The sequence below is a fragment of the Cottoperca gobio genome, chromosome 15, assembly GCF_900634415.1.
Source record: "Cottoperca gobio chromosome 15, fCotGob3.1, whole genome shotgun sequence".
Lineage (NCBI taxonomy): Eukaryota > Metazoa > Chordata > Actinopteri > Perciformes > Bovichtidae > Cottoperca > Cottoperca gobio.
Window position 1 is genome coordinate 2,997,101 of NC_041369.1, and position 16,986 is coordinate 3,014,086.

Genomic DNA, 16,986 nt, shown 5'->3' on the forward strand with positions numbered 1-16,986 from the left:
TAATCCAGCCTTGAAGTAACAAATGCATGGACTAGTTTTTCTGCATCATTTTGAGACAGGATGTGTCTTATTTTTGCAATGTTACGTAGATGAAAGAAGGCAGTCCTTAAAATTTTGTTTTATGTGGGAGTTAAAAGACAGATCCTGATCAAAGATGACGGTAAGATTCCTTACAGTGGTGCTGGAGGCCAAATTAATGCCACCCAGAGCTTCTATGTCATTAGAAAATGCGTTTCGGAGGCATTTAGGGCCAAGTATAATAACTTCAGTTTTGTCTGTGTTCAACATCAAAAAGTTGCTAGACATCCAAGTTTTTATGTCCCTAAGGCAATTTGTGATATTAGGCTATACAAATAAATTTGATTTGATTTGATTTGATTCTTGAAGTTTAGCCAATTGATTGGTTTCGTCTGGTTTAATTGATAGATATAATTGGGTATCATCCTCATAACAATGAAAGTTTATAGAGTGGTTCCTTATAATATTGCTCAAAGGAAGCATATATAAGGTGAATAGAATCGGTCCAAGTACAGAACCCTGCGGAACTCCAAGACTGACTTTGGCTGTCATGGAGGATTTATCGTTAACACATACAAATTGAGATCGCTCAGATAAATAGGACTTGAACCAGCTTAGTGCGGTTCCTTTTAAGCCAACACAATGTTCCAGTCTCTGTAGTAGAATGTCATGATCAACAGTGTTGAAAGCAGCACTGAGGTCTAACAAGACAAGAACAGAGACAAGTCCTTTGTCTGATGCCAATAGAAGGTCATTGGTAACCTTCATCAGTGCCGTCTCTGTGCTATGATGAACTCTGAATCCAGATTGAAAAACCTCAAATAAACTATTATTATGTAAAAAATTACATAACTGTTTTGCAACTGCTTTCTCAAGGATTTTAGCAAGAAAGGGAAGGTTAGATATCGGCCTATAGTTGGCTAAAATCTCTGGATCAAGACTAGGCTTTTTAAGAAGTGGTTTTATTACAGCTACTTTAAAGGATTGTGGTACGTAGCCAGATAATAGAGACAGGTTGATCATATTTAATAACGAGGTGTTAATTAAGGGTTAAACTACTACTAGGTCGTCCTCAGACAGGCTCTCCATCGGTGCTTCCAGTCATCCCAATCCTCCATGCATCTGGCTAGCTCGCCAGTATTTTCTGATCCCGCATCTTTCCTGAGTATATCCACGTATGTTATTGCGGGATGCCCTTGTGATCGGTGCCCGTGTGTTGGCTCCCACAGCACAAGTTTGCTGGCTAGCAGCTCTTGGTGTCTCTGGCAGTGACCTGCCAGCCTCATTCTCCTGACCGCTGTTAAACAGTTTAGTTGGAATCGGGTCTAAAAGACAGGTTGATGGCTTAGAGGATGAGATTGTTGAAGTTAGTTGGTTAAGGTTGATTGGAGTAAAACAGTCTACATATATTTCAGGAGTTACTAATATTTTAGAAATTCCGGAGAACAGGAGGAGATTAATTTTGTCTCTAATAAGAAGCTCATGAAGTCGTCACTACTGAGAGATATAGGAATAGAAGGCTCTGTAGAGCTGTGGCTCTCTGTCAGCCTGGCTACAGTGCTGAAAAGAAACCTGGGCTTATTTTCTTCTATTAAGGAAGAGTAATAAGCTGCTCTGGCATTACGGAGAGCCTTCTTATACGTTTTAAGATGATCTAACCAGACTAAACGAGATTCTTCCAATTTAGTGGAACGCCATTTACTTTCAAGATTTCTCGACTTTTGTTTTAGTTTGTGGATTTGTAAATTAAGCCATGGAGCTTTCTTTTTCTGTTTTATGATGTTCTTCTTTAGAGGAGTGTCAGAGTCGAGTGTTATTCGCAGTGAGGCTGCAGCGCTATCAACAAGATGATTCATTTGGGAGGGACTAAAGTTAACATTGGAGTCCTCCATTATATTGATATTGATATCCTGGTATTGAGTTAAGTGTTGATGGAATCACTTCCTTAAATTTAGTCACAGCACTTTCAGATAAACATCGAGCGTAGGATATTTTGTCTACTGGCTTGTAGTCCAGTAACAAGACTTCAAAAGTTACTAAAAAATGGTCTGATAGAAAAGGAATATGTGGACACACTGATAAACTTTCAATTTCAACACCATATCCCAGAACAAGGTCCAGAGTGTGGTTTAAACAGTGAGTTGGTTCATGTACATTCTGACTGAACCCAATTGAATCTAATATTGAGATAAATGCATTATTAAGGCTGTCACTATCAACATCTACATGAATATTACCACCTACACCTACAATAATTACTTTATCTGTTTTAAGGACTAAACTTGATAGAAATTCTGAGAATTCAGAATACGGACCAGGAGGGCGGTACACAGTAACAAATAAAACTGGCTTTATTGTTTTACTGTGATGAGTCCAACCTCTTCCCAGGAATGTGAGAATTTGTCCTGAGAGATCATCAGAAAGAAACTCCAGCACAGTTTGAAAAGCTCCTTTGGCAAGGCTTTCTGTAAAGTTGTTGGTGCTGACATGTCTGTAAGCATGACTCCTAAATTCACAGAAGCCATCATGAGAGTGATCACTGATGATATTAAATCTATTCTGTCAGAGACCATAAAAGCCTCAATGACTAGAGGATCCTCTAATGACCATTCTGACACCTGCAAGTTCTCATGTTGCAGATTATGTAAGAAGATGTTGGTCATCTGGACAGTGAAATGCCTCCTCATACAATTTAAGACAGTCACCACACCGAAAGATTCAGATCAAAGATCAGAGAAGAAGTCGTCGTGGTGGAACTGCTTTCATAAAAGCCAGGTCAATAAGATCCACCCGGTTTCCGCCAAACTGAAGGACAATAGGGTCAGGATGTTGTCAAGTCTGTCGTCTGGACACAAACTCTCCTCATCTCTTTGTGCTACATCATAGATCTGCTCCACCCCTCTGGAGTTAGTTGATCATAGAGAAGAAGAAGAAGAAGAAGAAGAAGAAGAAGAAGAAGAAGAGGACACTGTAAACAGCCCATCTTCAAACTCCATTGGCCAGTTTCCAACAGCTTGCCTGGAGGATGAGGTCATTGTCCCAGATAACCGAGAGAGCCCACTCAGACCATGGTGAGAAGCTTTTCTTGTCCTCAGTCTGTTGGGAAAAGTGATGTTGGGACAGAGAAGGGTGTCATGGCTGCCAAGAAGAGCAAAGTAATCTGCCCTATCATCTGCAAGGTAAGGATGCATTCACTTTGGAAATTAAATTTGTTATCCAGATTGAAAGAAAAACAATGAGATTGAACAAGATGAGAGGATTTTCCCATTGTAGTCTTAATTATTAAATATTTAGTTACATTTTGTAAAATTAAATGTGTTTAACAAATACAGTTGTTTTTATCTTGTAGCTCTCTCCTGTCATATTTGTGCTGAACTATACAGGTTTATTTTTAATCTCTGTATTTACCCTGTTAATATCAATGATCCTAAAAGGGCAAGAAGCAGGCTTCAGCTCAGATTCAGTCTGTCCAGACCAAAAGGCCATCTCTGCTGAAAAGGATCAGTCTGTTCTGCTGCTGTCCCTACGAGACTGAAAACAACAACAAGACATAAAGCAACTACAAAGAGACACAAAGCAACAAAAAAAGACAAAAAACAAACATAAAAAACTAAAGAACTGCATCTTAGTATAGTGTTGTTGTATGGTATATGTTAAATTATGTCCTAGTTCTGGTGGTATGTTGTGTATGTGTATGTACCATACCGACGTTGATAATCCATTTAGTGGGTGATCACGTGATCTTCATCAGCAGACAAAGTTTATAACTATAACCATGATGAAGACATATTTTATATTATTACAACTGTGTTATGTTATATTGTAATTTACTATGTGTTTACAGTTAAGGATGCTTCACAAGAAGAGTTTAAGTTGAGAAGAGTTAAAGTGCTGCACAATAAAATAGCATAAATAAAATAACATATCATAACATGGTGACAGCAAAAGAAACCAGTAGAGATAACATACCAATACTATATACCTGTATATACTGTATATATTGTTTTATTGATAGTGTTTGGTCGAAAATAATGTTCATCTACTTGTGACACGTGAGATTTCACTGCCAAGACAACTGACAAAGTCCACAAAAATCCACACACACACACACACACACACACACACACACAAACGTATAGAGGAACAATATCAGCCTTTGATTTGTGCTCACACTGTACACTAAGTCTCCTTTGTTGGGCACAACTACAGCATCTACCATCTAGTGGTAGATATCAGGCATCACACTCCATTGAGCCTGCTAGTTCTGGAATTCATCAGCGTATTTCAAAGCAAGTTTTCCATATAGTCTCTATTATTTAGTTGACCTACAGTTCAGTATGCCAGAGATTGGTAGCTTGGAAAAATAGTCTTCTTATTAGCTACGTCTTCAGTTAAAGGGACAGACCACACAAACTGAGCAGGCAGATCAGCGCACATGTTAAATTCCGAATGCTGTGATCATGATTAACTAAGAATTACTTTTACATGAATTTCAAGTTTATGAAAGAGAGAAAAAATATATCGAGGCCACAATTGACTAATTTATGAGCACAAGATAGTAATTTGTGCACAAAACATAGAAATACGAGGCCTTAATCTAATTCAATTATTTTCAGATTAGAAATACGGGGGGTTGCCAGAAACTGATTTCACTTCAGATTGATAGCAGACCACCTCCGAGTGTTACTGAGTCAATTATAGGACATTCTGCGTGTATGTATGTGGGATTTCGAAATAAAATCCCTTTAAAATATTATATCTGAGCTAAATTCCCTCTGAATTCAGATTAAAATGAAAAGGAAATGGCCTTTTGTTTTTCAATTTCACTTTAGAGTGATAGCAGAGACCATGTGACTCAGAGAATATTAGGACATTCTGTTGTGGAATTGCAAAATAAAAGCCCTTCAAAATACCCTTATTGAATTACTGTGAAATTACCATAGACTATATAAAATAGCAAATTACCCATCACATTAATCAACTTTTATTTTGAAGTCATTTATTTCAATGCCTACTTTATTCACAAGCCGCAAAACAATTTTCAAAAAGTAATCAGGATTACAAAACGTGAATGGATGTGCACTGCTGTGTCAGATTATTTCCCTTTAACTGCAGATTTATATGAAGAAGACATGAACATCATTAATAACGCAGAAATCACGATGAATGAGAAACCTCAGTTGTTGCATTAAGTCATGCATGAGACACTGTTAATTATTGTACATTCCTTATAGTTCATGAAGTACTATGTTAACTAATCATTGATTTCTCGTGCATTTAGTCATGAATGAATTCATGATAATTAATGTAGCCTTACTATAGTGTTGAAAACTAAATACATGAGATCAATTCATTCACTCAACATCACATCTTAAACAAAGATTAAATAGTTTACCTCTCAAAATGTATCTATTTTATTTAAATTCTGTATACATAAACTGCCATATTTTTAACCCAGACATGGATATTACTTTTTAACCAGAACCAGCAATACATAGCATTGCTCGCAATATACACACATCTAAAAAATGAAGTCTAACTTAGGAAGGAGGAAGTGTAATGGGAGATGTGTCTGTGTTCAATTAGGTGGCTTTTACTTTTGGCAGAGAGTTCCTGCAGGGCTGAACTGTAATGAACTTTCGATTCAGACAGATAGGAGGGAACAACTTGTGACATCCGAGCACATGTGTCTGCTGGCTACCTAATGTACAATATGTCTGTTCATCTCAGCAACTGCAGTGTGGTACAATACTGAATCAGTTCGTGCAATATGTGTCTGTGATTCGGCTACATTTACTTGGCTTTCTATCACAAAAGTGAAGCTTTTGATTTAGATGATGAGTACAGAGTTACTACAGAGATTATATCATGTACAGTTTACTGGGGTTTGACCATCCAGATCTCATTATGGTGAGTAAGAGATACATAGGGGTCATAAAAAGTCCCATTGTAAGTCTGGGAATCAGTGCAGGTTTTCTCAGCGTTGTTCAAGGCATCACAAAGCTTCTTTGCATTTTCTTCACCAGTCTCGATGCTTGGAGTGCAATGATAGACCCTTTTATTTGATGTGGAAACAATGACAGAAAAACAGGTTTTAGATTTGATCAAATACTTTGTCAAAGTCATCAGTGTGTCAGCTGGTGTGTGACATGTTCATGTTTGTTTTCTTCATGTACTTTCGCTCTTCTATATCTGTTTTGTTTTGCATGCATGTTATGTTGAAATTTCTGGGATACGCCAAATTATCTGAAAAATAGTAGCGTGAAGAGTGTGGATTTTCAGCTACAGTAAATTATGACCCCAATAAAGGTCAAATCTGGTTAGTTATGAGTCCAAGTCACACTTTTCTATTTGGTAGCCAATTGTGAACTGTAAAAATGTTACACAATTAAAGTGTTTAATGACTGTTAAATGAAACCCCAACATTGACTTGTAAGATAAAAGTAGACATTGCTCACCTGACATAGATAGTGACTTCAGGTCTTTTTTGCAGGTGGACTGATGGATCAGTGATATTAGTCATTGTTGTGTCAGGAGGAACAAACCAGGATAACGCCAAATTGCCGCCATTTGTCCTGCTGATCACCACCGGCCAAGAGTCAGAAATAACTGGAAGAGACAAGGTACAAAATGCTAAGAAGCTTAGATGCAATACTGTACGGCACTAGGATGTACATAGTGTCTCAGGAAACTTTGTTTGTCATCTTGTTAACAGTTACACAACTTGTAACATTTCTTGGAGGGGAAAATTGTACAACTTTAAAGATTTCTTGAATGCAAAGCGTGTGTTTAGTGAAAAAAATGTCTTTAGTTCAAAACTTGGACAGACTCAAAAAGTTCTTCACAACAAAACATTTTTTTCTAAGAGTTAAAAGTTAAAACAATCTTTTGGAGGAGGATGACACATAATAACAATTCTGACACCTGTTTTGGTGTGTTTTACATCGAGGAAGATTTTATTTCACAGCCCATTTCTTTCAATAATATATCGATTTAATGAGAACTTGGCTTGAGGTGCACGGACAAGTGAAAGCACAAATAATTGCTCTTACTGTTGTTTGCATAATGTGTGTCAGATGGTTATTCAGTACTTTACTATAGCCTTTTAATGGTGATATGTTATACAATCTTCTCCTCTTGGAGTGTGCGGCCCGCTGGCTTGCCCAGCAGGTGTTTTATTGCGCCTGTACATGGACATTTTTGAATTCTGGAAAAAAACAAAACTTTTTTATATATTTGGAAAGCTTAGAATCTCGTCTATTTTAATATGGAGATGAACATCACAACAGCGGTACAATCAGCTCCTCAAACTAGCAAGTACACTCAAAATCAAAATCATAACTTTGAGCCAATTTACCTATAAAGCCTCATAAATATCCTCTTTTCAGCTATATTTTGAAAAAGACGTCGTGGTTTTAGCGCGGGCTCTCAGCATTAGATTGACACTTGAGCCAATCGGAGCTTCCATGGGTCTTTTACAACCTTCATGAGCCAATGAGTGTCAACTTGATAAGAAAGTGCTCACCCACTTATTTTGTTACAGACTGACCCTGGACCAGCTCAGCGTCCTGGTGGTGCGCGCATCGTCAAGGAAATGTGCGCCTCTTTCAGTTAGATTCGTCACTTCCCATGGTTTGTTTTTTCAAAATAAAATGTATTCCCAAAATAATATTTATTATTTATTGTACAGAAAAAATACAAAAAAACATACAAATATTAGAAAAAAACTGTCTTTATACTTCACTTACTCTGTGTGATTACTACTAAGAGGGAATATGGGTACATAATAATTATTTATAAATAAATAAAAATAATATTTATTAATAAATATTATAATATGTACATGTACATATTGCACAGTTGGTGTACGCCTGGTGTTACTCTTAGACAAACCTGTCTAATAAATAATGTTTTTATCCCTTTTTATCTGAAATTTGGTGGTTATAACTTGATAAATGTTTCTATTGTGTATTTCAGCTCGGGACTACCAGCTATACCCATCTTCAGACATCTTTTTCAACAACAAACTTCAGGTGGAGTGTATTTTCTTCAAATTCAGTATATTCAGACCACTATAACTCAGTGCCAGAGGCACTTTGAGTGATTCTTCACTGTTTTGCAAGAACACTAAGAGAATTATCTTTTGAATGAGACCAAAATCATGCAGCTGGTGCAAATGGTTGAAGAGCAGCTTTCAATTTACTTTGGGTATGTCGTTTGTAGGTATTTTTGGATAAATTCGCCCACTTCCAAATGTTAGCATGCTAACATGCTAGACTAAGATGATGACGTGTGTTTGTAAATCCAATCTGAAGCTCTACACTAAAACAAAAGCGTTGTTGTTCGAAATTTAGTGTGTAGTGGGTGCAACAAAACAAAAACCTTAAAGGGGACATAGCGTGCTCATTTTCAGGTTCATGCTTGTATTTTGTGTTTCTACTAGAACATGTGTACATGCTTTAATGCTCTAAAAACAAATAATTTTTCTCATACTGTCTGTCTGGATATACTTATATTCACCCTCTGTCTGAAATGCTCCGCTTTAGTGTCTTTAAGCCCCCCTCCCAAAAAAAGCCCAGTCTGCTCCGATTGGCTCAGTAGTTCTCAAGATGTGGGTGTAGATACTCAGATGGAGGGCGATATTTTCTAATGTGCCTGCACGTGACATAGGAAGGGGAGCCAAAGCTGAATGGATTGTTGAATGTCATGTTTTCTGACCGAGGCAGCCCTTAAAAAACTGACTAGGTTGTCTTATTATGTTTGTGGGTTGGTAGGCACACCAGATACCCAAATGTGCACAAGTAATGAAAAAGTTATTTCTGAGTACATGATACTCAATTAAAATTTTTACACATCTCAAAAGAATTAGCCAGATTACAGGATCTTAATTTGTGTATCTTCGGATCAATCGTTTGTCTTTTTTAACAGAAAAGCGACTTCAATGCTTTTCTGTTTTTGCTTTTCTCCTTGCTAAATACAGTGACGTGTGGTGAGGTTCATGGCTGGGGAGGCACTGACTCTTTCAGAGTCAGATTTACAAATATATGAACCCAACTGAGTAGCTTATTCACCATTTTCTTGGCAGCATGAACATTGACCACTGGTTATTTTTCATTTCTCATATCAGCATTCTTTATACACACACAGGTAAGGGACATATTTGGCCAAAAAAGAACATTACATTTATAGCGGCTCAGAGAGGTAAGTGTATTGGGCTCACGTGCGTCCTCTTCAGTGTGGGCTCACGTGCGCCCTCTTCAGTGTGGGCACACTTGCGCCCTCTTCATTTCGGCAGAGTACTATCTGCCTCACCTGGTGTCTTCTCACTGTGGTTTTATGTCACATCAGCAAGACTAAATATGCTACACACATACATTACATACATGCCTCCCCTAACCGCACGTCCCTGGCTAAATGGTCAAATGAACATTGGTTCCATTTAGGAGCGAGAGGCGGAACTCTCTGAAGTCATTTCAAAACAAAACACTCGCAGAATCGCTCCTGAAAATAACGTGTCTCCGGTGGGTGGACAGTACGGCAGCACTGAGCAGACTGGTCTGATACATGTATACATCACTGGAGTTTCATACTGCAGTAAACACAGATCACAGATTAAACTCAAGTGTACCACTCTAAAGTTTTTTATTTTATTTGTTTTCTGATTCAGCATCTAGTTAAAATGTTAATTGTAGCTCTGAACAACAAAATGGACCGCAAATAAACTTTCTTCATTTATTAGAAAGATTTTTCTTTTTATGATAATTATTTTCTCCCATTAACTTTTGTTATGGATACAATTAAATTCTAGAGAGAGTAGAAGAACACCTTTACATTTATACTTTTTTCAATTCAGATACATGTGAGCTGTGGGATTTGATAGGAATTACATCATTTCAATTTACCCTGAAACATTAAGCCTAATAAATCATTTTATTAGGGGGGGGGGCATCTAAGAGCGCGATTAATCGGCGTTAATTTCTTTGTCACGTTACTTTGTCTGTGATTAATTAATCGAAATTAACGCACTCATTTCACAGCCCTAGTAATAATACAACAATAACATAATACATAATACTTTCACAAAGTTTTCAACAAAGGATTAGTATTTGTAGTTTGGTGGCAATTTCAGTATTGTAAAGCACAAAGTCAAAAGTCAACACTGGTCTTTGTGTAAGCTTAATTCAAACATCTGCAGATGGACCCGTAAACTCAGTCAAGTAAGTGAGCCCAGAGCAGAGGATACCTTCGGTTCTTATACACACATGCACACAGTGAGATTTGCAAGGTCAGGAAAATATAGCACATTAATCATTATTAGGACATTATCTTTACAATACAGATACGTCATTCAGGACTTCTTATCATCCTCTTCTCCGGACATTCAGTAAGCACTTTGTTATTTACAAATGATTAAAACACAGGATTTCTTACAGAATTTAACATTTCCATTACAGTAGGAATGGTGTATTAAAAAGTACATAGTATTTATACAGGCTATAGTTTTACTTAAGTAAATGATCAGGATCTTCCTCCACTGGCGTTTGTTAATGAGAGGAGAGTTCACCTTACCATATACATCAGAAACATTTAGTCTTCTCTGCCAACATTGCCCACATTTCCGTTTTGCAAGTTTATTTTCTAACATCACCTTGAGCAGGTTACAAAAATGGCCTGATACCTTACAGCTACAGCAGATGGCGCAACAGGACAAAGAGGCTTAGGAAAGAGAGAGAGGGTGGAGGAACGAGGGGGGAATTTTTCCCCCACACTAACGCACCTTAACATCCTGGCTCTCCGGCTATGCACCTGCAACCTCCCAATGCAGCCCCCTCCCCTTCCCCCTCCTCCTCCTCCTCCTCCTGTCCTCCTCCCCAGCGGTCGGACAGCGGTAGTTTGCACTGAGCAGCAGGATTGCGCAAGGCGGCCGGCATGCACCTGGAGAGAAACCGCCCCGCCAAGCCGTCCATGGGCTCAGCCGGAGATACAGCATGCAGACTAAAGCTCTAACATCAGGGATTTAGCAGCAGAGCTAGGGCGGATATTGGAGCTGCAGTATGGGCGAGGCACAGCCAAAATAAAAGCGATGTAATTCCATGGACATAAAAAGGGTGGGTGGGGGGAATCTAAGTAGCGTTTGGATTAGAATTGTCCCGGGTGTATTCGGGGGGCTTGGTTTGGTGCCTGGTTACCTGAAATACCAGATACAGTACTTATTTCTGCCAACCTTAACTGTAGTTTAAAAGGATGGAGAAAGGCGCGCAGCAGCCGCAGCTGTCCAAAAGCGCAGAGAGTCTTGCGGAGGACATCTCCAAAATAAACGACGAGGAGCTGCTGAAGTGGGGCAAAGAGGAGCTGGTGCGGCAACTGAGGAGGGCAGAGGCGGGGAAGAGGAGCGCCATCGTGGAGCACAGCAATCTGATGCGGGAGGTGAACCGGAGACTCCAGCAGCACCTGAACGAGATACGGAGTTTAAAGGTGAGATGGTTGGGGGACCCTGGGGAGCCAGGTTGTGACTGGTTCCCTGGGGTTTTTATACAGGTGTGTAAGGTACAGGTCTGGATCTGTGCATCATCAGTGAAAGAGGAAGCCCTCTGAAATATGGCCAAATTGACACATTGTCAGTAAAGGGCAAAATGGTTATTAAATAATTAAGGTTACAATATCATTAAACCTGTTGCATATGGTATAGGTAAAATGTTGGAATGATGCTAGAGGACATTCATCTTAATATATGTATTACATATAAAATGTAATTTCGGTTCACTTTGCTGTAGCATATAAAAAATGAAGACATTTTAATCTTGAGTAAATGAAACATTGTTCAGAATATTCCCAGTTCTACAGCATACTGTTTTTAAATATAGTCAATAAAACAGGGCTACAACTAATGATAATTTAAATTAGAGCTAAAAATGAATAGTTGATTTATGTAGTTGACAACATTTTTATTACCAACTACTTTAATTCACAGGTTAATCGGCTCGGGCATTTTTAAGCAAAAAGTTCAACTATTCTCTGGTTCTGGGTTCTCTAATGGAACGTTTTCTGCTTGTCTCTGTTTTATATCAAAGTAAACCATTGAATATCTTGACATGGCCATCATCTTCTATCCCTGTGTTGGTCATTTCAAACCTCAATTCTGATATATATATAATATATATATATATATATATATATATATATATATCACGATATAGCATGTTTTCTAGTAATTCAACAATTAAGTAGTCTATATGAAATAACCACATGGTAAAGCGAAAGTGAATTCAATACAAGACAAATGAAAACTACTTATTATTTTCTCATTTAATTAAGAACTTGGATGCAAAATGAACATAACAGGTTAAAGTGAAATGATAGAGAAGACAATAGACTACAAGTATTATTTAATTGAGTCTTATTAGATCTTTGGAGAAATTTGATTTAGAACGTGCTTGTCATTATCAATTTTGACGACGTAGTTGTGTATTAAGATATCGCGATATATGATTTCATCTCGGTACGATTAATTTGAAAGATGATAAATTATCATATTGAAATATCGGTCAACCCTAGTTTTTTGAATGTTGGTCGGATAAACCAAGACGTTTGAAGTTTGATGATAAAAATTCAGTTATTTAAGAACAAATTGGCAGACAAATTAATGCTGACAATGAACTGATAAATAATTTTTCCCAGAAAATGGGGAAAACGGTCCATCATAAGTTTACAGAGCCCAATCTGTCATTTTCAAATGGTTTGTTTTGTAAACTGTCCAAAACAATTTTGTAAATTCAGCAAAACCCCACATTCAAAAAGCTGGTTTGGCAATTTTGCTTAAAAAAACTCAAATGATTATCATAATAGTTGCAGATTAATTTTCTGTCATTCGATTTATGATTTCAGATCTGAAAGAAACACAGAATAGCATGATGGAAACACTCATCACACTCATCAAAGGATCAATCCCAGCTGGAATGTGCATGTAATCCCTCACTTCTGCTCTGTGTGTGTGTGTGTGTGTGTACCTATGTAAACCAGGACGTGAACCAGAAACTGCAGGAGGACAACCAGGAGCTGCGGGACTTGTGCTGCTTCCTGGATGACGACCGGCAGAAGGGAAAGCGGGTGTCGCGGGAGTGGCAGCGTCTGGGCCGCTACAGTGCCGGCCTGATGAGGAAGGAGGTGGCCATCTACCTGCAGAAGCTGAAGGAGCTGGAGCAGCGGCAGGTGGAAGTCATCCGGGAAAACCTGGAGCTCAAGGAGGTGTGCCTCATGCTGGAGGAGGAAAGGGTTGTGGCTGTGGCTGGAGGAGGTGGAGGTGTGGGCGGGCACGGAGGTACTGGCCGTAGGAGCTCCATTGACAGTCAAAGCAGCTTGTCTCAGCTGGGTGGAGGTGTCCCAGTACCTGGGCTGCTGCGGGACGTCGGCGATGGCAGCAGCACCTCCAGCGCAGGAAGTACGGATAGCCCAGATAACCCCCACCTCAAACCCCCGACCCTGGGCTCCAATGCCAGCCCTGGATCAAGATGTGTCTCTTCAGACCACCGCCACAAACCAGGAGAGGTGTGTGAATCCACAGGCAGGAGGCACAGCTCCACCCCAGAGTACTACACCTTCCCCCAGTCCTGCCGCCCCCGCGGGGGGTCCCTCACCAACCTGGACCCTCGTGGCCTTCGGGGCCACAGCCCGGAGAAACACAGCAAGTCTCCCACCAGGCTACCATGTGACTCCAGCCCCAAACCCTGCAGCTCTGACCTACTAGCCCACAAACAGCTATTGATGTCAGGGCAGGCATCACCGGGCTGTGGGAAGAGCACAGCAAAGTCCAGCCCAGAGCTGAGTCACAGACACCGGTCGGTTAACATTGCGGGGGCCGGCTGTGGGAGTCCTGAGTCCAAGCTGTCACCGATAGGGACGCCTGAGCACCTGAGGAAAGGGCGGGTGATCTTGGGTAGTCCAGAGTCTATACGGCACCACCAACACTATCATCACAGCCCCGGGGTGGAGCACGGCAAGGGGAGGTATAACAGTGGCTCCCCATGGCAGGGAAGAAGGTCAGAGGAGAGCAGCGGGAGAGGAGCTGGCCCCCCACCACCAGAGTCTGTACAACGGTAGGCAGAGGGTAACTCTTATCTTGTATTCTAATTCATAACTTATTCATGACCCATAAGGAAGAACATTATTAAATATACAGAATATTGGAAGATTGAATCATCTGGCTTTCAAAAGATGGATAAGAGGCTATACACATTTATTACAGTTATACTTCTCTAGCTTCCAACAAACTAGCAGAGACCCACAACCTATATTTCTGCCCTGGCCTTTAAACCAAGACCTTGATCCAGGCCCGTATCCGTGCCTTCCCGACCAGACCCAACTGAACCTGTCAGGTATTGCAGATATTAAGACCCGAACCCCATCAGAGACAGCTGTGTTCTTTTGTTGTCATTATCTTTCAAGATAAAGTTGAATTCTTGCTTTGGAAAGGTTTTCTCATATAAAAATCTAATCTGACATCAGATCAACAGAGAATATGGCACGATGACCCAGCAGCACACCTTCTGCTGGCCGATAAGCCATTAATGGTAGCAAAGCACACTGCAAATTCTATACAAATAATACAATAGTAGATTAATTTATCCTTTTCCCAATATCTGCCAGATGACCGTGGCTGGTTAACTCAAATAAATCAAACAGTCCAAACTGTTATAATCCAGAACTTTGCAGCATCACCATGCTCTTTAAGAGTTGGAGTCTAGCACAGCCTCATACACCTGCCGCCTGTTATCATGTATCAAGTTCAATAGATCACATATTGACACATGAACCATCTCCATGACAACTGAGGAAAGTGCACCTGCTCGTGAAGTCCAACAGATGCAGTTAAAATCTCTGGAAAAAGCTTGACCTTGATTTCAGATTATTATTTGCTAAATTTCCACGCATGTATGTAGAAGTGCCAAAAACTGCAGTTCATGGAATGGCCTCTTGAGCCTTTAAAATGTAGTCATTCCCTATAGACCCCAATGTAAAAATGTCCAACTTTACAGCAGAAATAAACATGTTTACAGTCTGGTACAACTGCACGCAGATGCCCATATTTAGATTAGCCGGGAGCTTCATACAGGCTCATCAGAAACCTACGGGTGACGTCACAGAGACTACGTCCACAATATATACAATCTATACTCGCTGACTTTGGTTCAGACTGTTAGTGCCACAGTCATAGATGACCTTGGTTTTATTAACAGAAGGAAACACAAGGTCACGTTCACCCACATACAAAGCTCAAGCTTAGCTTGAAACTAAGTTCAGGAGCCAGACTTACAATCAAACACATTAATACACACAGAGAGTGAGGGAGATGTGCACTCATCTGGGGAACGTGGGTGATGCAACTCTCCAGGGTTTATGGGATACATAGGTACTCTAGAGGTGTGTTCAGGGCACACACACACTGTGAGCTGTCCACTCATTTTAATTAGCGCACATTTGACAGTTGCTCAACTCTTCTGATATGTTAAAATAGACTTTTCCCACTTGCACACTATAGGTTGTTTTTTTTTTTATAGCAGAGGACACGTTATGTGATCTGAAAAGACAGAGATGTGAAATACTTTTTCTGAGCTTTGAAGCATTACTTAATTTTGCTTCCATTAAATATTCCAAAGCACTCCCTTGTGATGTGACTGGTATGCTGTTTCTCTCTGTATATGTGTTTCTGAGTGTTTACTTTGAGCATGTGACTGAATTAATGTGTTGTGTCCATGGATGCAGTGGAGGGTAAAACCGCCTCAACTCACTTTACCCGTCTTTTGAACTGTGGAAAATCAAATACTTTGATTTAGGATTAAACAATCTTGATTTGAATGACGATAACAATGATACATTTATCAGATTTACTTCCGATAGTTATGTTTTCATTGGTTTTCCTCTTCCTAAAAAAACATCAGATGAAAAGCCAGTATGGCGTAGGCTCCTCTATAGCGTCTCCCTTCTCCGCCGCTATCTCTGTGGCGGCTGTAAAACGGTGCATAAATTGTATGATCTTTGCAAAATGACCCATTTTACTATCAGAATTTGATGAATGGGTACGAAGTGTCATATATACTGTACATATGGAGTCAACCCCCCCGTTCTGATAATACATAATTGTATATTATAAACCATAATTAATCTTATGGTTTCTTTAGGATTATGTCCTAAGGAGAACTGTAAATTGAGCATTATTATTTATTTTATTAACTATATATCATCATCATTATTTACGCCGATCAATATTAAAAAAAACATATTGTGATTTATCGTCCAGCAGTCTAGCTCCTGGAGTTTTATCATTTACAGAAAAGCCAGGCAACCAGTGAAGACTCCAGGAAGTCACTGCGCCCGCCCAGGAAATAGTCTGGCACATAACGCCTTGTAAAGTCGCAGCTTTTCCTCTTTACACCTTGGTTTTTGTAGCAAACAAGATAGATTGTGTTAATGAGTGAGCTTCAGAGGTGCGTGTAGGTGGATTTTGTTGGATGGAGCTACACTATTTGCTCCTGTTTCAAATCTTCATGTTAAGCTAAACTAAGTTGTTAGTAAGTTAGTACAGTTGCTTTATCTTCAGTGGTGCAGAATTGGTTAAAATCATCTTATGAGTTAGGACTACTGTCCACAGTGTAGATTAGTGGTTTTAGTAGTCAACTGTCAAATTGTGAAGTACTTGGTGAAAGCCCTATATCCTATAAATATATACTGATATCAAGCTGTATGGGTTTTTATTTACTGTGTAAGGTCTGTATGGAAATGCAGTTGAAAGTTCAGGCTGAATGAAGAATACCAGAATGATGAATTGAATGCGCTATCATTAATGCATTTGTTCATTTGTGACTCTTCATGTTCAATGCACTTTACACCCACCTTATAGTGGTGTTATGGACCGCAGTTGATCCGTACGGACCCACCCGGTTCGGCACCCATATGAACTGCGGATTAATTACA

At 39.5% G+C, this 16,986-nt stretch overlaps 1 protein-coding gene across 1 annotated transcript in view; it reads left to right on the forward strand.

Annotated features, from left to right (window-relative positions):
• The first annotated feature begins 10,848 nt into the window (after window positions 1-10,848).
• LOC115020451 (coiled-coil domain-containing protein 85A-like) overlaps window positions 10,849-16,986 on the forward strand; it is a 34,564-nt gene continuing 28,426 nt past the window's right edge. The window contains 3 exon segments of the mRNA XM_029450499.1: window positions 10,849-11,493; window positions 13,039-14,040; window positions 14,042-14,111. Of these exon segments, the coding sequence (XP_029306359.1) occupies window positions 11,263-11,493; window positions 13,039-14,040; window positions 14,042-14,111 (1,303 nt within the window). The 5' untranslated portion in view covers window positions 10,849-11,262.